The sequence below is a fragment of the Pan troglodytes genome, chromosome 15 (genome assembly GCF_028858775.2).
Source record: "Pan troglodytes isolate AG18354 chromosome 15, NHGRI_mPanTro3-v2.0_pri, whole genome shotgun sequence".
Classification (NCBI taxonomy): Eukaryota; Metazoa; Chordata; class Mammalia; order Primates; family Hominidae; genus Pan; species Pan troglodytes.
The window spans coordinates 50,648,410-50,671,627 of NC_072413.2; the positions used below are offsets into that span (position 1 = coordinate 50,648,410).

General features: G+C 34.8%; 1 protein-coding gene across 2 annotated transcripts in view; it reads right to left on the reverse strand.

Annotated features, from left to right (window-relative positions):
* Positions 1–422: 422 nt before the first annotated feature.
* ERO1A (endoplasmic reticulum oxidoreductase 1 alpha) overlaps positions 423–23,218 on the reverse strand; it is a 59,010-nt gene continuing 36,214 nt past the window's right edge. Inside the window, exons 9-16 of one of the 2 annotated variants that reach the window (XM_509950.8) lie at positions 21,808–21,819; positions 18,635–18,661; positions 18,428–18,520; positions 13,574–13,820; positions 12,745–12,814; positions 6,874–6,960; positions 6,653–6,786; positions 423–4,141 (exon numbers count right to left, since the gene is read on the reverse strand). In XM_509950.8, coding sequence (XP_509950.2) covers positions 4,081–4,141; positions 6,653–6,786; positions 6,874–6,960; positions 12,745–12,814; positions 13,574–13,820; positions 18,428–18,520; positions 18,635–18,661; positions 21,808–21,819 — 731 coding nt within the window. In that variant the 3' untranslated portion in view covers positions 423–4,080. The remainder of the gene's footprint in view (positions 4,142–6,652; positions 6,787–6,873; positions 6,961–12,744; positions 12,815–13,573; positions 13,821–18,427; positions 18,521–18,634; positions 18,662–21,807; positions 21,820–23,218) is intronic. The other variant, XM_063792912.1, reaches the window with a different exon arrangement.

Genomic DNA, 23,218 nt, shown 5'->3' on the forward strand with positions numbered 1-23,218 from the left:
CTACCAATGTCTTTCTTCACAGAATTGGAAAAAACTACTTTAAAGTTCATATGGAACCAAAAAAGAGCCCGCATCGCCAAGTCAATCCTAAGCCAAAAGAACAAAGCTGGAGGCATCACGCTACCTGACTTCAAACTATACTACAAGGCTACAGTAACCAAAACAGCATGGTACTGGTACCAACATTTTTATTTATTCAAACATTAAGCTAAGAAAAATTGTTGTATGAAATAATTTGTAACACTTCTCCCCTTCCCTTCAGAATCTTAAACAGGAATCCATTTATCTACCTTATAATCCTAGGAAGGTATTATTTGATTATTCAAGAAATTCCTCAATGATGCTGCCTTTTCCCATGAAAGAAGTTCCTTTTTTTCCCCGAATAGACCCCTTTCATGACCCACCAAAAACCACACCAAATCTTGAATACAATTTCAGCTTTATTGACCCTGTAAAGTCTACAAATCCTTGGGACTCTACTGACCCTTGCTGTAAAGTGAAGGGAGTGAAAGTATTTGGAATATAGGTAGGACCTCTAATATAATAAAGATGTCACTTTAAAATCAATTTATTCAACAAACATTTATTAAACATTCATATGCCAAAAACTATGCTATGGAGATGCAAAAAATAAAAAGGTTCCTTTTCCTGCCCTTAAGGAGCTCACATTCTAGTAAAGACTTTTGAAAAATAAAACAATACAGTACGATTTAAGTGACATACAATAGAGGTAGGTTGTAATTACAGTGGTGACACGAAAGTGGAAGTTAGATGACTCTCCTTGAGTGGAGCAAAGGAGGTTTCACAGAGGAAATGCTTATGTCAGGCCTGCAAGATGCATAGGAATTTTCCAAGTGGGGAAGGATGACTAGCACACTTGATGCAAAGAGTACAGCATTTACCAAGGCGGGAGGCCTGGCCAAATGTGGCTTCTGAAGAAGTGTAAGTCTGTTTCACCAGAACATTCGGTGGAGGAAACACATCAGAAGACCTTGTACACCAAACAGAGGAGTTTGGCTTTCTCCTGAAAGTTCCTGAAGTCACTGAAGGGTATTAGGGAGTAACACTGTCAGAGTGCTTCTAGAAAGCCTGCTGTGGTAACATTGAGCAACAGAGAGGAGACCAGCTAGGGATAGGAGGCAGGTTAGTACTGTAGGTATTAATAATAGCAATGAAGATGAAAGAGTGATGTATCAGAGAGGTGGAGATAAAATCAGTAAAACTTAGACACTAAATGATAGGGGAAGGTGGAGGAGAGGAATGAGCCTAGAAAACTTACAATATAATGGTTCTAAAATTAACCAAAGTAAGGGACACAGGTATTAGAGTAGGTTTTGCAGAGAATGAATGTTTTAAGACACACACAGGTGTCTCTGGGACAACCAAGAAAAGTGCAACAGGCAGATGGATTGAGGAGTCTGGCTAAAGATAAGGATTTAGGAACTGCTGAATTAAAATTACCCAAGTGTGAGAAGTGGTGTTGTGATTAAGAGAGAAAAAAAAAATGGAGGTCTGAGGAATAACATTTAAGGAATAAATGAAGAGGCCAAAAGGCAGGGGGGTGGTTCAGGAGTGAGCAAAATGTAAGAAGTCAAGGGAATAAATCTTTAAAGTAGGGGTTGTCAAAAATGTCAAATACAGAAAAAAAGTCAAGTACTAGCTTGTGAATTAAACTGTGGATTTAGAATTAAGATTTTAGACTTTACAGGAAGGGACTGTTAACCAGAGAGCCAAATGGCAGATTTTAGTTAAGGAGCCAGTAGAAGGTGACAAAGTAGAGGTAAGAATATTCCTTCAAAAAGATTGGCGGCTAAAAAAAAAAGAGGCCGGGTGTGGTGGCTCACACCTGTAATCCCAGCACTTTGGGAGGTCGAGGTGGGCGGATCACGAGGTCAGGAGATCGAGACCATCCTGGCTAACACGGTGAAACACTGCCTCTACTAAAAATACAAAAAAAAAAACATTAGCCGGGCGTGGTGGCGGGCGCCTGTAGTCCCAGCTACTCAGGGGGCTGAGGCAGAAGAATGGCAGGAACCTGGAAGGCAGAGCTTGCAGTGAGCCAAGATCATGCCACTGCACTCCAACCTGGGTGACACAGCAAGACTCCGTCTCCAAAAAATAAAAATAAAAAAAGGAAGGGAAGCATAAGATGAGAGAGAGGGACACACAAAAAATGGCCATTTGAACCCACACTGTATTTATATTTTATATAGAGTGATCACTTCATAGTCTTTTGAGTCTCCAAGAGGATTGACTTAATTAATGGTTTAATGTCTTTCCTTTCCTGCCTTAGAGAAAAAGGAAGTGACAGAGAAAAATAGGACAAATTATTAAACTTAGTTCTGTGATTATTCATTTAAAATATACTGAATACATATGCATACATTCATCCAACAAATATTTATTGGATACCAAGTATGTGCTTGGCACTGTACCAGGCCTTAGGGACACAGAAGAAGAAGTATACAGCAGTGTAAACTGACATTTCTTAACCACTATATAAATAAACCCCACTTTACTAATAATGTGACATTTCAACATGTTATACCTGATAAGACATATGTAAAGAGGGCACGATTTTGAGGTATATAGCTTCTTTTTCTCTACAATTACCATGTGCTATAAATTCCTAAACCCCTTCAAATAGCTTTATAAATGAAGAGCTTCCACTAATGAAAACCTCCCAAAATTACAGTTCAGTTTTAGGGAGACAAAGGAAATGAACTTCGGGTATAAAAAACAAAAATGAAACTGGGTATGGTGGCAGACACCTGTATTCCCAGCTACTTGGGAGGCTGAGGTGGGAAGATCACTTCAGCCCAGTCGTTCAAGTTCCAGCTTGGGCAACACAGCAAAACCTTGTCTCTAAAAAAAATTTTAATAAAATAAATAGCCTACCCTATTACTATACACATCAAGCATAAAACGGGCAACAAAACTCAAAAAGAACTTTAGATTGGAACTTGAAAGTATTATTTATTCTAAGGCTTACAGTATTATAGTTCCAGAATTGTGGGAGTTTTTTTTTCTGAGAAAATCATTTTTAGCAATTATTCAGTATTACACACTGAAGTATTTAGGGTTTAAGGGGCATGATGCCTATAACTGACTTTCAAATGATTGAGGAAAAATTTGTGTGTGTGTGTGTGTGTGTGTGTGTGTGTACAGAGAAAGCATGAAAGATAAAGCACATATGAACAATTAGTGAATCTGGGTAAGAGAGCTCTTTGTACTATTTTTGAAACTTTTCTGTAAATTGGAAATTATATAAAAATAAAAAGTGTTCCCCAAATTTTATTTAGTATTAGTGAAAGTATTATGAGAATAAATATATAATCTATTCAACTTTTCACAATGTTTAGAAATCTCCTGTGCCTTTGAGTTGTTATTGTACGTTTCTACACACAAAAACAACCCAATCAAAATAGCAATATACTTCTAAAAGTGATTTGTTTCATACCAATGTATTTTAGGATTGCCAGATAAAATACAAGACTCCCAGTTAAATTTGAATTTCAAACAAATAATTTTTTAGTATAAGTATTTTCCAAATATTCCATGTAACATATTAAAAAACTAATTGTTTATCTGAAATTCAAATCTAACTGGGCAATCTTTATTTTTATTTGCTAAATCCAGCAACCCTAAATGTACTGAAAAATTCTACGTTGGTAATTATGGGTCATTTATGAGGCCTCCTTAGCATTTTCCTATTAAATGCTTGTCACATTTACCATAGTTTTATTTATATTACATATTATTACATAAAACGCTAGTTTGAGAGACTTTGAACATTCACTTTTATCATATATGAATTTGATAATCCTCCTTTTATTCAATATTAAACTTTAAAATTTGTACCACATTATTAAAGTATTAATTTTACTCACAGTAGTATTATACATAGACTTAACACAATTTTTAAAAATGTGTTTACTTAAAACAATATAATTCTCCTTTACAAAAGCAACTTTATATAAAATGTTTGGCTTAAGACTGTCATTGCTATTATGCCTTTGAATGAAATTCCACTCTTTGGCCTCCATTGTCCAGAAACAGGCACATATCAGCTTGTTTTCTTTAATGAATATTCTGTAACAAGTTCCTGAAGTTTTCTAATTCTTTCACACTTGTAGAAATTCTGTAACCAAAAAATATTTCACTCAGAAACCATCTTAGATAAATTTTATCTGTAAAAGTTATTCACTTTGCATTTTAAAACATTTTTAAAGTAATTTATTTCAATAAATTTAAGGTGCATAAACCATTTAATGTATTTTAATATATTTTAGTTCTTAATTCGACAAGGTAAAACTAAGATATTAATGTATAGAAATTAGTTATTTTAAAAGTATTTAAATACATATGCCAGGTGCAGTGATTCACTCCTGTAATCCCAGTATTTTTTGAGGCCAAGACGGGAGAACTACTTGAGGCCAGGAATTTGAGAACAGCCTGGACAACACAGGGAGACCTGGTCTCTACAAAAAAAAATTTAAAATTGCCAGGCATGGCTGTGTGTGCCATGTAGTTGTAGCTACTTGGAAACCCGAGGTAGGAGAACTGCTTGAGCCCAGAAGTTCAAGGTTACAGTGAGCTATGATCATGCCACTGCACTCCAGCCTGGGCAACATAGCCAGATCCTATCTCTAAAAAATCAAATTCTTTTAAATAAATAAAATAGCCAGGTGCAGTAGCTCATGTCTGTAATCCCAGCGCTTTGGGAGGCCAAGGCGAGCAGACCACTTGAGTCCAGGAGTTTGAGACCAGCAAGGGCAATGTGGCAAAACCTTCTCTCTACGAAAAACAAGAAAATTAGCCAGGCATGGTGGCGTGTGCCTGTATCCCAGCTACTCAGGAGACTAAGGTGGGAGAATCTATTGAGCCTGGGAGACAGAGGTTTCCGTAAGCTGAGATCACGTCGGTCAATCAATCAATCAAATACATAAGTATGAGATACATAAATATTAAAATACTTCTATATTTTAAGCATTCATAAGTATACTCCCTTAATATTAAAGTATATAGTATTTGGTATAAAATATGTAAGTATACAAATAATACAATATTTAGGTATAAGTATTCATAAAAGTATTCGTATGCTTAATATTAAAGTACGTAAGTATAAAGTATATAAACACAGAAATATAATTTTTAAATGCATAAGTATATGAATACTTAAAATACACCATATTTAGTAAATGTAGAAAGAATCAATGCTATTGGCCTATAAAGAGTAAGAGTATTAAATGTATGACTACACTGTTTTCACTAATTTTTGTAAAGTAAATTTTGTTCCTTATTTTAAGTGCACTTAGCTCTGCTCTCGATCATGAAAAAAACAGAATAATCAATGAAATATTAACTATCTAGCCCTTGGATGCTAGAGACACAATTTTGAAGGTCAATTATTTCAAGCCCAAAATTGTAATATTTTTTAAATGAGGAAATGTAGTCCTTTAAAAAATGTTAATTTTTATAAATCTCAGCATTTCTTGCATGATAGGCCAGAAGGAAATGCATCTGTACTTAAATATTTTAATGTAAGTTCCTTATTTCATGCTTTTCTTTAATCATTTTGATAGGAAATAATTATTTTAAAAAGAATTATTAACCTTTTTATATAATGGTGAGTTCACAAAGAGATTTACATGTACACCTATGTTAAACAACATGATTTTTCTACCACCATCAGAAAAATAATTGGATAGAAAAAAACTGCTTTTAAGCAATTTTTAATGTACAAATTCGATAAGATGAATATTAAAATTCAATGAGTAATTATAATTATGATTTTATACATACATATACACACTTTTTTTTTTTTTTTTGAGATGATGTCTTGCTCTGTCGCCCTGGCTGGAGTGCAGTGGTATGATCTCGGCTCACTGCAACCTCTGCCTCCTGGGTTCAAGCGATTCTTCTGCCTCAGCCTCCCGAGTAGCTGGGACCACAGGCATGCTCCACCATGCCTGGCTAATTTTTTGTGATTTTAGTAGAGTTGGCCAGGCTGGTCTTGAACTCCTGGCCTCAAGTGATCCACCCACCTTGGCTTCCCAAAGTGCTAGGATTACAGGCATGAGCCACCGTGCCCGGCCCTAATTATGATTATAAAAGTCAATAGAGGAAAATAAAGACGATCATGTACTAATTGTATATGTCTACATACTGGAGGTATTTCATAATATCCCATAATTCTGTAATGAAATGATTTCTTCAAAAAAAATATTACTGGCTGGGCACAGTGGCTCACGCCTGTAATCCAGCACTTCGGGAGGTGGAGCCGGGCAGATCACCTGAGGTCAGGAGTTCAAGACCAGTCTGGCCAACATGGTGAAACCGTGTTTCTACTAAAAATACACACACACACACACACACACACAAATTAGCCAGGCGTGGTGTCACGCACCTGTAATCCCAGCTACTTGGGAGGCTAAGTTGGGAGAATCACTTGAACCCAGAAGGTGGAGGTCGCAGTGAGCCGAGATCACGCCACTGCACTCCAGCCTGGGCTACAGACCAAAACTCCGTCTCAAAAATAAATAAACAAATAAAATAAAAAGGATATTCCTTACTCAGTTTTTTCTGAGAGCATATATGTTGCATTAGACTTACTTGGCTACCAGAAACATTTCAGTACATTCAAACTAACCTTCCAAATGCGTTGAATAATGATACTATTTCTTGTCTGGTTAGATGGAATTCATAACTAGGTCCACTTTCTGGCATATTTGCTATCAATTTCTCAGAAAATAAGATCTTCAGAGCAGTGCCCAAACCCTGAGTCTGTAATAGAAATAAGAAAAAAAGAAAAATTAGAAAATTATTCATGCAAAGGGTAAATGAGAAATAGGAATGACTAAATTTGCTTACCTGAAGCTTTCCCCACAGACGACATTTAAAACAACCAACACAATCCATAATTCTTGAAATATTTCTAAAATGCAGTCGAAAGTCCTCCTGAAAACAATTTAACAAGATTTTATTAAGATGTAATATACAGTCAATTAGTAAGTATTTTCTGAGCAGGTTCTATGTGCCTAACATGTGCAAGGTACTATGGGGTACCAAAAATGAGAACAGCACTAATATTGATTGATTCTACATACCAGATCCTTACATACACAATCTCATTTAATCTTCACCACAAATCCAAAGGTAGTTATTATTATAATCTACACCTAATGAATGTAAAAAACAAGATTCAGAGTGTTTAGGTAACTTGCCTAAATTCCCACATCTAGTAAACAAAAAACTTAGAAACCAGGCCTGTCTGACTCCAAAGCTAAACTATCTGCAAAAATATACAAAATAACTTTGTCAAGGTGTCCATTGTAGGTGATTAACTATATGTCAATAGGTGGAGAAAGGAGGGTGAGACAGGGTTAGAGAGCATCATTTACCAGAAGGAATGGAGGGAAGGAATGAGAGAAGAAGGCAGGAATGGAAAGGAAAAAAAAAATCCTTTGGTTTCTTTTTTTTTTTTTTTTTTTTTTTTTTTTTTTTTTTTTTTGAGAGTATCGCCCTGTCACCCAAGCTGGAGTGGAGTGCAGTGGGGGAATCTCACTCACTGCAAGCTCCGCCTCCCGGGTTCACACCATTCTCCTGCCTCAGCGTCCTGAGTAGCTGGGACTACAGGCACCTGCCACCACGCCCAGCTAATTTTTTTTTTTTTTTTTTTTTTAGTAGAGGCAGGGTTTCACCATGTTAGCCAGGATGGTCTCGATCTCCTGACCTCGTGATCCGCCCTCCTCGACCTCCCAAAGTGCTGGGATTACAGGTGTGAGCCACTGTGCCCAGCCCTTTGGTTTCATAATAATTCAACCACAGCCCTTCTTTCTGGTATGAATAAGGTAAACAATCAGGTCTTCCTTTGTTAATATTAAATTACTATTACTATTAACATGCAAAAATATATAAAATATAGTGAATGCCACATACCCACTACCAAGTTTTAGAAAAATTTGTCACAAGTACAATCGAAGCCCCTCAGGTTATCTCTCGAGTCCCATATCCCACCCTCTACTACTATATTGAATTTGGCATTGTTCCCTTTTTGTTTTTATGCTTTTAATACATATGTATACATCCATGAACCCTAGAATATTATATCATTTATAATAGGGTGACATGCATCCAGCTAATCTAAACATAGTATATATCCTTAAGGAATATGGAAAAAAGAAGGGAAGCCAAGAACACATCCTTCTTTTCCTTCAATGGAAATTACCAACTGATCTTCCAAGAGACTCCTGTACTGGACTAAGAGGGGAATCTCAAGCTTACAGTATTCTTAGCAGGAAATTTGACATACATCTCAGATAGAATATCCATTATACAAATTGGCCTATAATTTAGGGAGCACACAGTATTTCTCTTTTTCTAATGTGATAAACCACACACTAGGCTCAACCAGATGAAGGCAGGACCACAAATCTAAAATAGGAATAAATCAATGATTGGAACCCACTATTCAAAGGAAACCTCAATTTGCTCTGGAGACAGACTTTGCCAACATGCTTTATTCAGTTTGTGACTTTCAAACAGCTGTAACATGAAAAAAAGTTTTAATAGGATCTAAGATGTAATATCTTTATTAATTAAGACAAAGCCCAAATTGTTCATTGTTACCATATCTTAATAATATTCTCTATCTTGGTTTCAGTACCTGTACAGTAAGAGGTACTATTTTTTTTTATTTTTATGACCACATGACATCCAAGCAACAGGTACTAATTTTAAACCTACTTAAAAAAAACTAACCAGTAATATTACTGTACAAAGATTCTGTGATCTCATTTTAGGTTGCCTTTAAACTAGAGCATTGACCAAAACTTAAAGAAAAATCACACTTTTAACAATAATAACAGAGTAAGAAAGTTACCCTAAAGAACATGTTCCCATCCTATGAGCTGTTGACTTCCAGAAGACTTAATGGTTATTATGAGGATCCACAGAATCCACAGAGACAAGACTATATACCACAGAATAAATAGCTCACATGTATGCACTATAAATTTCCAAATGGATAGAAATGTTATGATCAATAAAACACAACTTTTACTTTAAAAGTGTTACTAAATGCATGGTGGCTTTTTGGCAATCATATTTTCAAAATCAACAGATACTAAAAATACTCTGTCATGAGAAGAGGCCTTGAAAGTTCCTGAGTATAAGAGACTCTCATACTTGTGAGAGTTGGAAGCCTCTGTTCTAAAAGACTGTGCTTGCTTTTGTAGACGCTAATTTCAATGTTTGCTTCTACGTTAATTCAAATACTTGAATGTGACATCTCTTGAGTAAGTCTTTGTATGACATGTACAGAGAGCAGGCATGGCTGCTTACAATAGCCAAATAAACATTGTAAAATTAAAACCAAGCACATCAAATAGCATGCGTCTTCTGCTTAAGTGAACTTAATATGCTAGGACCAAATTAATAGGCTAGAAATTTACTAGATCAAATTAGTAAAAATTAGTAAGGATTTCACAGGAGAAAATCCTTGTGACTTAACAAATAACAATTATGTACAATAACCTGAGTATATCCCCTAATTATCTCAGGTTAGAAAAATGTATGGTCCTTAAAATAACCAGTACCTAAATCACTTACAGATTTTCCTTGTTTAGACATACAGTTTTAGGTCATCACTTTAAATTACAGCCAGTCAATAGAATGATCAAGCATGCTGTGATTTATATTCAGTGAAACCAACTGACCAATTCTTGCCCAAATTCTCAAATACTTTACAAGTCTTCAAATGAGATCGTATTCTATTTGAATTGAATGCTAAATAATTCTCCTTCATACAAGTCCTCTATTTCTAACCATACATCGATAGGGTACTAAGGAAACAAGATGAGATTTTTAAAATTAATTCGTAAATATGACTGTTTAAATCGATGTTTACCAGAAACTGCTTTTTAAAAAATCTTTGATAGTAGCATGTTTTGTTTTTTACTTCTTTCCTGTAAAAGATTCAGAAAAATTCTGTTACATCAAGACTCTCTACCTAAACTTCATAGGACATTAAAGGTGAGTGTTTCCGAGTTCTGATCAAATTAAAACATTGTGAGAAATCTTTCTAATCTGCACGATTTAAAAAGAGCTGATGCCAGAACACTTTCCAATAAAGCAGCAAGTAAACTAAAAAAAAAAAAAGGAACATATTGAAAATAGTAGGAAAAAAAGAAGTCTTATTACAGCATCTTCCCCCTCACTTTCTAGTTCCTGGAAGCTGTTTAGGCAGATTATATAAGCACTGAGGTATGTATTTGTAGCAAGAATGCTTCAAGTAGGAGGTAGATGGGAAGTCAAGAATAAGTATTATCTAACAGCAAAAAAACTGAGTGCATAAAATCAGGTTCTTTCATTACAGAAAGAAAGAATGAAAAGCAGAGGAAGATTTTTGTAAATATTTTGATGAAATCAGGCTGGGTATGGTGGTGGCTCACACCTGTACTCCCAGCACTTTTCGGAGGCCAAGACAGGCAGATTGCTTAAGCCAAGAGTTCATGACCAGCCTGGGCAACATAGTGAGACCCCAACTCAACAAAAAAATTTTAAAAGTTAGCAGGGCATAGTGGTGCCAGCCTGTTGTCCTAGCTACTCAGGAGGCTGAGGTGGGAAGATGGCTTGAACCCAGGAGTTCCAGGCTGCAGTGAGCTATGATTATGCCTCTGCACTTCAACTCTGGTGATAAAATAAGACCTTATCTCTTAAAAAAACAAAAATATATATACAATATGTATGAAATCAGACATATTTGTATAGAAATCTACCTATACATATCTACCATATCTAGTATCTATCTATATCTAGTATCTTTATTAAGACAAAGCCCAAATTATTGTTAACTGTTACCATATCTTAATAATATTCTCTATCTTGTGTTTCAGTACCTGTTCAGTAAGAGGTACTAACTTTATTTTTACTATTTTTCTATGACCAGATGACATCCAAGCAAGAGGTACTAATTTTAAACCTACTTAAAAAAAAAAACTACTCAATAATATTACTCTACAAAGATTCTGTGATATATATATATGATTTCATATGTACATATATATAATTTCATGTGTGTGTGTATATATATATATGTATATATAAAATCAGATCAAATCCAGTAGTATGGAGGTCCACCTGCCTTTACTTACCAGTGGAACTTTGTAAGAGAGAAGAGAAATATAATTTTACTTGACCCCCTCTGGAAATCCCTTGAGGGTGGAAGCTCTCTTTCCTTTTAATGACAAAAAATCGTGCTGTGCACATAATGAGTGTGTAATAAATCTTCCTGGTAATGTTTGATATTTATAGTATTATGAGGCAAATACATACTCAGAGATGGTCTTGCCTGAGGTCAGACCCTATTAAGAGGCAAGGCAATGACCAGACCGCATTCTGTGGGGTATGGAATCTGTTCTTTCCCCAGCTGCACACTGGTATTCATAACTGTCTTTAATTCCCAGTGAATAAGATGAACGGCAGGGGGTGCAATGGCTCACGCCTGTAATCCCAGCACTTTGGAAGGCTGAGGTGGGAGGACCGCTTGAGCCCAGGAGTTTGAGACCAGCCTGGGCAACATAGCAAAACTCTGTTTCTACCAAAAAAAAAAAAAAAAAAAAGTTAGACAGGCATGGTGGTATGTGCCTGTGGTCCCAGCTACTCAAGCTACTCAGAAAGCTGAGGTGGGAGGATCGCTTGAGCACAGAATTTCAAGGTAGCAATGAGCCGTGATTGTATCACTGCACTCCAGCCTGGGTGACAGAGTGAGATCCCTTCTCAATAATAATAAAAAAAGATGAATGACAAAACATCACACTGTGCCTTCTCCCACTAATGAAGATCTTTTAATTAAACAATATCATCTTCAGAATTCTCTTCAGCAAAAGATAGACTAATATGCTACTCATGCATTGGATCCATTTCCTTTATTACCTCTATTTATTATATGAGATCATCAATGTGAAAGGCATCTAGAAAGTGTACGGCAATATACAGATTTCAGTGTTACTTTGAATAAAATGCAAAATAGACTTTAAGTGGCACCTGCCTTTGGACTTGATTTTTTTGAGGAAAAGAAAGATTATGACTCTGATTTTTTCTTAATTTCAAGATGTATATCAAGATATACTGTTAAGTATATATACATGTGTTTATGTTTTAATTGACAAAAATGGTATATGTTTATGGATACAATGTGATGTTTTAATGTATATTTACAATATGAAGTGATTAAACCAGGCTAATTAACAAATCCATCACCTCACATACTTAACCATTTTTTGTATAGTGGAAACCTTAAAATCTATACTTTCGGCAATTTTGCAATATATAATGCATTATTACCATAGTTACCATTCTGTGCAGTAGATCACTAAATCTTATTCTCCCTAACTGAAACTTTGTACCCATGGATCAACATCTCCTTTTTCCCCATCCACTCCCCACCCCCAGCCTGTGGTAACCATCATTCTACTCTCTACTTTTTTTTTTTTTTTTTTTAATTAAAGACAGGGTTTCACACGATGTTGCCCAAGCTGGTCTTGAACTCCAGGGCTCAAGCAATCCTCCCACCTCAGCCTCCCAAAGTGCTGAGATTACAGGCCTGAGTCACTGCACCTGGCCTACTCTCTACTTCTATGGCCTACTCTCTACTTCTATGAGTACTATATATGGGTTTATATTCATATCTGCATAAGTGTTAATCAGTTTGTATCTAACAGTTAAGTATAAAATAATTACCTTTAGTTTGTGTGCTTCTTTTTTATCCCCAGCAAAAAATGAATTCTCATCAAAATGCAAAGGAAATGACCTGCGTTTTAAAACAGAGAATATTCATTTTCATGTGTTATAAATATTAAAAGTCCTGCTAATACAACATTTTACTGGTCATGATAAATAAAGAGGAGAAAACATAGTAAAACCAACACTACGATGCCCCAAAACAAATTCTTATCCTCAAACCTCAAATCTTGATTCTAACTGCATAATACAGAAATTTGACCCCAAATCCAATTTGTTCAAATAAACATGAAAATAATACATTATCAAATACTAAAAGAATGGCTCTTAAAACTATAAATGTGTGCCTCTCAGTATCCAAATCAAAATAAAAACAAAAGCAAAATTCAATCTGAAAAGACCTACAAGCAAAATTAACTTTTAATTATGTTCTAAATAGTTTTCCTTTCTCTAAATGAAATTAAAAATTTCAGGAGGAGCACAGTGGCCTGCACCTGTAATCCCAGCACTTTGGGAGGCCAAGGTGGGTGGATCGATCACTTAAGCCCAGGAGTTCGAGACCAGCCTGGACAACATGGCGAAACACCATCTCTGCAAAAAATACAAAAATCAGCCCGGTGTGGTGGTTTGCACATATAGTCCCAGCTTCTTGGGCTGAGATGGGAGGACTGCTTGAGCCCAGGAGATCAAGGCTGCAGTGAGCCATGACCGTGCCACTGCACTCCAGCCTGGGCAACAGAGGGAGACCCTGTCTCAAAAAAACAAAAATTTATCTTGTACATTAATTGTCACTCTTCTATTAATGTATAAAGTTTAATATATAATTTACTTGATTTCATGAAGTATTTCCAGAAGTAACATTTTGTTTTCCTCATCCTGAATTTTATTTCCAGTAAAGAGTTGAAAATCTGGGCGCTCGAAGAATGGTAACACTTTGGATAAAGCCCTTAGTTCTATTAAGTAGAGAAAATACAAGTTCTTAAGCCTTCTTGGACCTTCTCCTTCAGTCAAAATTCCATCAAATCGCTGTTGAAATTCTGTAATGTTGTGTCCCCATTTCTTTTCTAACCAGGTCTCTAAGAAGGAAGAAGAATTAAATATTAAAAACTGAATTTGACAATTTTTACTTTAATTATATTAGGTTATTCATGCCTATAGAAGTTAATTTCATTTTGCATTTTAAGTTATATAATAACAACCAAGAAAATGGTTTTTCACAAATTAGCCTTTAATAGTTTTATATTAATATTTTATTTTCTAGAACCCATCCTTAAAACGAATTCAATGTTTTACTGAGAAAGCAAGTCTTATTAATAATAAAAATCATTCTTAATTTTTGCAGGTGCATAGTATCTGCTTATATGGATGCCATATATGGCATCTTTTGATACAGGCATATAATTTATGTATTAATCACATCAGGGCAAATGAAATTTCTATCAACTCTACACTTTTAGTTACTTTAAAATGTACAATTAAGTTGCTATTGATTATAGGGTCATTTTTATGGGTATAACAAAAATTATTTATAAATATAAATAAAATCCTGAGTCTTAAAATTCTGAGTTCTGCTTAAACATTTAAAAAAATTTGTTATGTATTTTTCTTTGAACATGTGGTCTCTCTGCCTGCAAACATACAGAATTTTAGTTCTGATTTACATAGAGTTAGCTATGCACATATATTACTCTAAAAATAGACCTTAGGTGCAAGAAAATTATAGAGTAAGTGTGTTTGGGTGAGTATGAGTTTATACCTGTTTTCAGAAGAATAGAGCAATATTGGAACAAAACAAATATCTTAATAAGGTGACAAATTTACTAGAAAACTGAAAACCTCAAATATGCTGAAAGCAAATCTATACTCTGCTTTTTATTAAATTCATTACTGTAAAATCTTCTGACTTATGATTCAGAATCTCCCCATGAACATTTTCTGTTTTTCTTTGCCTGGTTCTCATGCTAGACTTATAATTTGCTTGTCTCTTATAATTTTTTTCTTTTATAGTTTATAAGGTATTATGTGAGCTGGTCATGACTAATAAGAATGATTTTTATAAAATTTAGTAGTGCACACAAAACAATTTTTAGATGTATTTCCAAAATTGTGTATTATATTTTATTTAATTAGGACATTCCATTTGTTCTTTTAATTGAAGAATTCTACATAAGCCTGTATTTTTTTTTACTTATTTTATTCTCATTATAATTGACGTAAGTAAATTTATATATTTATTGAGCCAATTTGTTCAGGTAAGAACTAGGGATGCTTCAGAAGTCACGAGGATGTTTTTTATATATAAATGTAGCAAACAAACACACAGTACTTGCTGTGTAATGGATGCTCCATGATAAGCCATAAATATTCCTGCTACAGTTAGTTTGTAAGTTCAAGTCAGAGAAGGAAAATATCAATAGTGAAGAAATAAGATTGATTCTTCATGTGGAGATAACATTTTTCCATGCTGCAAAGCTAAATCTTGCTGAATTTTAAGAGAAATTCTGTTTATTTCCTAGTTATCTTTAGTTTTGTTTGTCCTATTATGTGTCTTCTAACTGTGTATTCATCACAGCCCTTCTCCTTCTTTTTCTATGTGATGGCTACAGTTTTCTCACTGTTGTCTTCATGCCATGTCATTTTACATGGTACTTTGTAGGTTTTCATGAGAAAGTTGGTATTTATTTAATGCACTCAAAAATTGGTTTTAACTAGAGAGTTTGCTTATCAATATAACTTTCAAATCAGTTAAGATAAAAGGCAAACCTGTCCACAGGTGAGAGGATTAAATAACTTAGCATTGTTTTTCTCTGTTTGTAAAAGGAAAATCTTATTAAATTCTTACACAGGCCAGGCGTGGTGGCTCACACCTGTAATCCCAGCACTTTGGGAGGCCGAGGCAGGTGGATCACGAGGTCAGGAGTTTGAGACCAGCCTTACCAACATGGTGAAACCCCGCCTCTACTAAAAATACAAAAATCAGCTGGGCGTGGTGGCACATGCCTGTAATCCCAGTTACTCAGGAGGCTGAGGCAGAAAATTGCTTGAATCCTGGAGGCAGATGTTGCAGTGAGCCAAGATTGCACCACTGCACTCCAGCCTGGGCGACAGAGCAAGACTCTGTCTCAAAAAAAAAAAAATTCTTACACAAAGTGTGACATCTATCTAATTTGCTAGAAAATATATCATAGAAATTAAAGTATTAGGAGAGTTAATGGTAAGTGAATAATTTTAAATTTAATGTTCTATGATACACTTACAGCACATGTTTCCATGTAGAATCTTTTATTTTTAAGTGTGAATGTTAAAGGCTGCAAAATAATAAAATGATCTCTGTGGATTTGAAATCTGGAATAATATTTCTTTTCCATATTGATATTACAACTCAGAGGAATTTCTCACTCTTATTTTATGTGATTTTTTTTTTTAGTGGGTGAAGGTGTCTACAGCTTATATTCTTAGTCACCTAACTGTAGTCAACTTCTTGGTCATTTTCTCTGGAAAAATTCTGAAGATCATGGCAACTTTTAGATTAAACCATTTTCTGGGTTTTTTTAATGCAAACTTGTTTATTGTGTTCACAAAGTGGCCAGTCATAAGACCATAAGCAACGCCTGCCCTTTCAGTGGCTTTCATACCATTACCATCTGTAATCAATAAATGTATATTTATTTTGTAAAACATAATGTTTGGAAGTATATATACATTGTTAAATGCTTAATTCTAGGTAATTACGCCACATAGTTAACATTTCTGTGGCAAGAGCAAGTGACATTGTCAGCATTTTTCAAAACTACAAATACATTATTTTGATCTATAGTCACTACGCTGTATAAAAATATCTCTTGAACTTCTATTAACTATAATTATGTATTTTTTGATCAACATCTTTTCAAACCCTCCTGTCTCCTAAATACCTTGGTGTCTGGTGGCCACCACTTTACTCTCTACTTCAATAAGATTAAGTTTTTTAGAATCCCTTTGTAAGTGAAATCATGAAATAATAATCTTTGTGTCTGGCTCATTTTGACAAATATAATGTCCTCCAAGTTCATTCATGTGATGGAAAATAATAAAATTTCCTTTTTTAAAGATGAAAAAAAAATAATAGTCAAACTTCTGAATATAAACATATTCATAAAACCTAAACACACAATTTGAAAATGATGATCTAAAATTACTAATGAGTTTAGGCCAGGTGCAGTGGCTGAAGCCTGTAATCCCAGCACTTTGGGAGGCCAAGGCGGGTGGATCACCTGAGGTCAGGAATTCGAGACCAGCCTGGCCAACATGGTGAAACCCCGTCTCTACTAAAAATACAAAAAATTAGCTGGGCGTGGTGGCATGCACCTGTGGTCCCAGCTACTCAGGAGGCTGAGGCAGGAGAATCACTTGAACCCAGGAGGCAGAGGTCACAGTGAGCCAAGATCACACCACTGCACTCCAGCCTGGGTGACAGAACAAGACTCTGTCTCAAAAAAAAAAAAAAAAAAAAAAAACAGTAAAATTACTAATGAGTTTAAACCGCCATTTAAAATCAAAGTTACGGCTAGGCACAGTAGCTCATGGCTATAATCCCAGTACTCTGGGAGGCCAAGATGGGCAAATCACTTGAGCTCAGGAGTTCAAGACCAGCCTGGGCAACATGGCCAAATCTTGTCTCTACAAAAAATATTGTGAAAAATTAGCTGGACATGGTGGCATGCTCCTGTAGTCATGAGGTAGAAGGTAGGACTTGGCTCAGGAGGTGGGACTCAGGACACTGGACCAAATTGAAAACTAGCTAAAACAGGGAGGGGGCTGAAGCAGCTTTCCATGAGGCACACCCACCAGGGTGCCATGTCAGTTTCTCATTCCCATGGCAACATGCAGACGTTACCACCCCTTTCCATAGCAATGACCCAGAAGTTACTACCCTTTTCCTAGAAATTTCTGCATAATCTGCCTCATAATTTGCATAAAATAAAAAGTGGACTATAAATATGGCTGCAGAACTGCCTCCAAGCTGCTGCTCTGGGCACACTGCCTATGGGACAGCTCTCCTTCATGAGGAGAGGTTCAAACTTTTTCCTGGGCAAAGCCAAGAGCCCTCCCAGGCTAAGCCCCAGTTTTGGCCATCGCACACTAGAGTGGGCAATAGAGTGAGACCCTGTCTCAATCAATCAAGCAATCAATCAATGAATAAAATGGAAGTTTCTATATTTTGTTTCTCAGAGTTGTGATACTTTAATTCCAGAAGAAATATGGTACTGATGAAAATCAACCACAGTCTCATTTTCAACAGTATTAAGGCATCAACAGCAGCAGGAAAGGCTTTTACCCATTTAAACTCCAGGCCTGATACGAGCACACAAATAAAAAGGTTCTGATACAATAATATCTATCAAATAGCAAACTGTGCTGTTAGGAGCTATTTAAATTCCCACAAGAAAACAAGAATATTTCCAAAGTGATATGGACAATTTTGAGCAGCTTCTTAAAAGAAGGTGAAGAGAGCTAAGAGTATGTTAAACTGTTCAATTGTATCTACAGTTCCCACCTTTCTGATTACTACCATTTAAGAGTGAATTTTTACTGCCTAATATTCAATCAGGTCAATCTTTTCCCATTCAGGTAAATGCCAGGAAAATTTTAAGAATATCTAAAATTAAGAGTGGTAGACTGAATAAAAGTAAATGTCACATACCTTGTAAAAGATATCTTGCACTCAAATGCACATTAATACTTGCATGTAGGCCAGATATAAGTCTGTAGAATGCTCTTTTTTCTACACAGAGACCTAAGAAAAAGCAGTGACTTAGAAATAAAATTTCATATGTGAATCTTGTAGACATAAAATTAATCTCATGAGAAAAAAATCATCATTGAAATTTATTTTAAAGTTTCTAATTACCTTCTAGCCAACTGTAAAAAGTGTTCTCTGAAATCAAAAGAAAAATAAGTCATAAGATTAGAAAAATGCCAAAATACAAGGTTTTCACAAGTTTTAAAGCATTATAGCAAATTTGTGCCAAACAGCAATGTAAAGATTGTTTAACCTAACGGTCCAAGTCTTAATTGCAATTTCTCGAAAGGAAGAAGAAAGGTTATGGATTCAGTTAAGTACCAGCCTGCTGCTTGGTCTTTAAAAGGCTTTAGCATTGCCTTAGGTTGACCCAGTCTCATAACGTTCTGGTTAAAGTGTTTTACAGGAGGTCAAAATACAGAATTTAAATAGTAAATCAGTCAAGAATGGGAAAATACCTAGCCTTGATAACAATTCATGCCATGAAAATTAAGGATTCATTACATGCTTTTTAAACTAGAAAAAAATTAAAATGATAAGACAGTATTGGAGGGGTACTATTTGTATTTAGCTGATAATATCACATGCCATTCACTATTTCAAAAGAGCAATTCAGGAAAATGTTATAAACACCAAGTATCACTTATATTCTTATGACCTAATAAGATTATTGTCAATATATTTAATGCCTAGTAATTCTACAAATACGATAATGCCTAAATTAACATGATAGAACACTATCTAACTAGTGAACATGGTAAAATAACATACAACTATGAAAATAGCAAGAATGTAGAACATGGCAATACATAAAAATGTTTACTTGAAATATTATACAAAAGGCATAAGAAATAATCATACAACTCTGTAAAGATTCATGTATGCATTTGCTACAGAGATGATAAACACTGTACAGTGTTTTCTACTAAAGTTGCTTACAGTAATGTTAAAAATGAACCAAACAAGCATAAAAATAATGGAAGGAATGGCAAAGGGAATAAGCAATAAATTGGAATATATAAAAATTCAAAACATCTATTTGTCAGAACACTTCATAAACAAAAGCAAAATGCAAACAACGAACTCGGTAAAATGTATGTTGCAAATATGACAAAGGGATTAGATCCTAAATATATAAAAAGCTCATAAACTAAATAAAAATGCTAAAGTGCCCCCTTAAAAAAGAGGTAAATAATATGAATTTAAAAATTCACAAAGGAAAAAATACATATGGTAATAACAGACAAAAATTGTTTGGTCTTACGGGCAATAAAAAATGCAAATGAAAACAAAAGATACATGACTTTACCTATCAAATAAGATAAAAATATGATCATCTTTAATGCTGACAAGTGTTGGACAAAACTACTTATATATAGAAAACATAAATATCAAAATGTTAGCAGAGAAGCGTATCTGGTAGTAACTAAGGGTATGGTTTCTGGAGTCAAACTGCCTGATTTAAATCTTAACTCTGCTACTTACAAATCATATTATTTTAGTCAAGTTGCTGAACCTCTCTTCATCTATAAAATGGAGACAGGAATAATACCCCTAGGATTGGTGAAAGAATTAAATAAAATCATATTTGTAAATTGCTTAGAAAAGTGCCTGGCACAGAGTTATTATTATTAATTATTTGGGGATGGTGGGATTATAAGGAATTTATTTCCTTATAAAAATTTTCAAGGTTCTTTTTTTCAAGTTTTTTATCATGAATTAGGGAGTTAGGGGATAATACTGCTTAGGACCTAGGCTTCCAGTGAAATTTTCAGTTCAGTGTTTGTGTGTGTGTGTGTGTGTGTGTGTCTGTGTGTCCTTTTTAAAAAAAAAAAAAAGAAAAAAGACAGAGTCTTGCTCTGTTACCCAGGCTGGAGGGCAGTGGCTCCATCTCAACTCACTGCAATCTCCGCCTCCCAAGCTCAAGTGATCCTCCCATCTCAGCCTCGCACACAGCTGGGATCACAGGTGTGCACCACCACGCCCAGCTAATTTTTCTATTTTTAGTAGAGACAGGGTTTCACCAGGTTAGCCAGGCTGGTCTCAAACTCCTGGCCTCAAGTGACCAGCCAGCCCTGGCCTTCCAAAGTACTGGGATTACAGGCATAAGCCACCACGCCCAGCCAAGAAATCAGTTCAATATTAAAATCCTGAAGTACCTGTTCTCAAGTTGACCTGACTGTGGTCTAAACAATCACTTAATATGATAGCTCTCAGGAATAACCCTTTGATATTTGGCCAAAATCAATACTTATAATAAGACAGTTTCTCTAAGGATGGCTCCCACAGGTTAACGATCTATTTTTCTGATAATAAGGTCTTCAAATAGAATTGAAAAATCATAGTAGCCTCCTCTAATGTGGCTAACAATATAGCATAGAACTAGGTTGATACTCAAGGTAAAATAAGGTTACTTGAAACTGAAAATCATAGAATCACATGTACCAGTAGCAAATATGAGGTATCTTTGGAAAAATAATCTCACTGCTAAACAATTTCTCTTCCAAACAGTTCTGAGTCAGCATTTTATTTAGCTGCTACAGTTAATATAATATAAAGCACAATAATAAAATAGCATTGTTATCAGACTTTAGTATTCTGTTATTTAGACATAATGCAAAAGCAATTCATAAGAATTATGTTCAGAAAATAGAGGATTTTGAAGGAAAGAAAAGTGATACTTCACATTTTAGCAATTTCACCTAGATAGACTAAAGCTAAGCACCATTAAGTCTTTTCATATTGTTAAGCATATGGTCTTAAGAATAACAAATGTCATTTCATTTTCACCCTTAAAGCAAAAACACAAAGTAAACCTAATGTATGCTGAAACTGTTAGCATTAGTTAGACTTGGCAATGACACCTACATCCAACAAGTCAGCATCAACCTTAGAAGCCAGCTCTGAAATGAATACTCATCATGCCCAGAACCTTCCTACATGAAACCCAGCAGATCCTAGAGTTCAACCAGTAAAAGAGAGAGAACATTTCCCTGGCCTGAAGCAATGGGGGAGACGGGGAGTGGACATGCTTCCACATTCAGAGAGGTAAAATGTGCAAATGAATGATCAGAGGCTGAGGCACACTGTTTCTAATGCCTGAACCCAGACACAAAGTCACTTTCCCTTAATCTGTGCTAGTACCTCCAGACTTTCAGATAAATAAGTAAAACTTAAGTTCTGATTTTTAGAGGTGAGAAGAAAAAAATAAACTTTGCCATAATAAACATCTGAATGTATAAACAAATTCACATATGTAATATATAATAAATTATACTTACCTTCACTTTTCCCTGAAAAGCAAAACAAAATGTTTATTAAAATAAATTCCTTCCAGTGCCCCTTTTATAATGCTACACTTTCATAAAAATAAGACTTTAATAATGGTTAGTTTTAGTCCAACAGTTCATTCACACAAGTAAAATCTGAAAGTGAGACATTCGTGACTGCAACTCTATCTGGTGGTGATATGAATTATGCCTGATTTGACTAAATGGTGTTATCTCCATGAGTGTACATAAAGAGGTTCAGCTCATGTGAGATTTAATATACCCTGACAGGAGAGAAAAAACTAATCCGTCACCTGAGAGTACTCTTCAATATCTTAAGGACCTACGTTTACTTGGCTGACAGAGACTTTTCCACATTTATTTATCCTAAAGCTATAATACAGTTTCTGTTAAATATTATTATTATTGCTTTGAAACCTCCAGCCTGGCCTTATAATATTTAACCTCAGTTGGGAATATTTTCACAGACTATTTATAAGATTCAAATTATACATAATACAGTAATTTGTGTGCAGCTGCTTATTTACTACTGAAAATTTGTCTTCAAATTTTGCCCACTTTTTTTAATGCCATCGGTTTATTAAAGAAATATATAATCATTGCAAATATATGTTTTAAAAAAAAAGACAAAATAAAAAATTATTCATAATTCCCCAGCTCAAAGATAAATACTATTTACATTTTAATGAATGTCTTTTTAGTTTATAGATATATTATAAATTTATTATACATATTGTTTTGATACCTGATTTTCCTCACTGTGTTATTGGTCACTTTTGATTTGAATGAATAAAAATTTACAGCAACATTTATAATGGCTATTTTCTATGTGACTATACCATAAGTCATTTAACCACTTCCCTAATGATAAACATTTAAATTGTTCCTATGTATCTTTATGGTAAGTAACGTGGTTAATTACTTTATCAAATCATAATGTGAGATCATAATGATCACCTCTTTTCTATTAATTTGCATTTCATCTGATATTAAATCAATGGCTTCCACTGAGTCACCACATATGACTCTGTATAAACTCAAAAGCCTTATTTAAAGATTTTTCATTCCTAATCTAAGAAAGAGAAATCTGCCAGAATTTAGGGAATGATGCAATCTCATCCCCTTCTAGGAGGAAATTTATATTTATTATTTGAGATCAGCATCTTTTCAAATAAATTCTAAAAATGAAAACCTTACACTTTTGCTAAAAGCACATTAAAGATTTTAATCAGTAAGCACATATTTGAAGAGAATAAGGATACATAATTTCTAAAGAAAAAGTCTGAACTCATACACTGAAATGGCTTATTCAACAAACCATTCTTCATATTACAGATGGGGTAGGGTTTTTGTAAATTTTAATTTTACATCCCCTCTGGCATCTACACAGTGCCTAGCATGT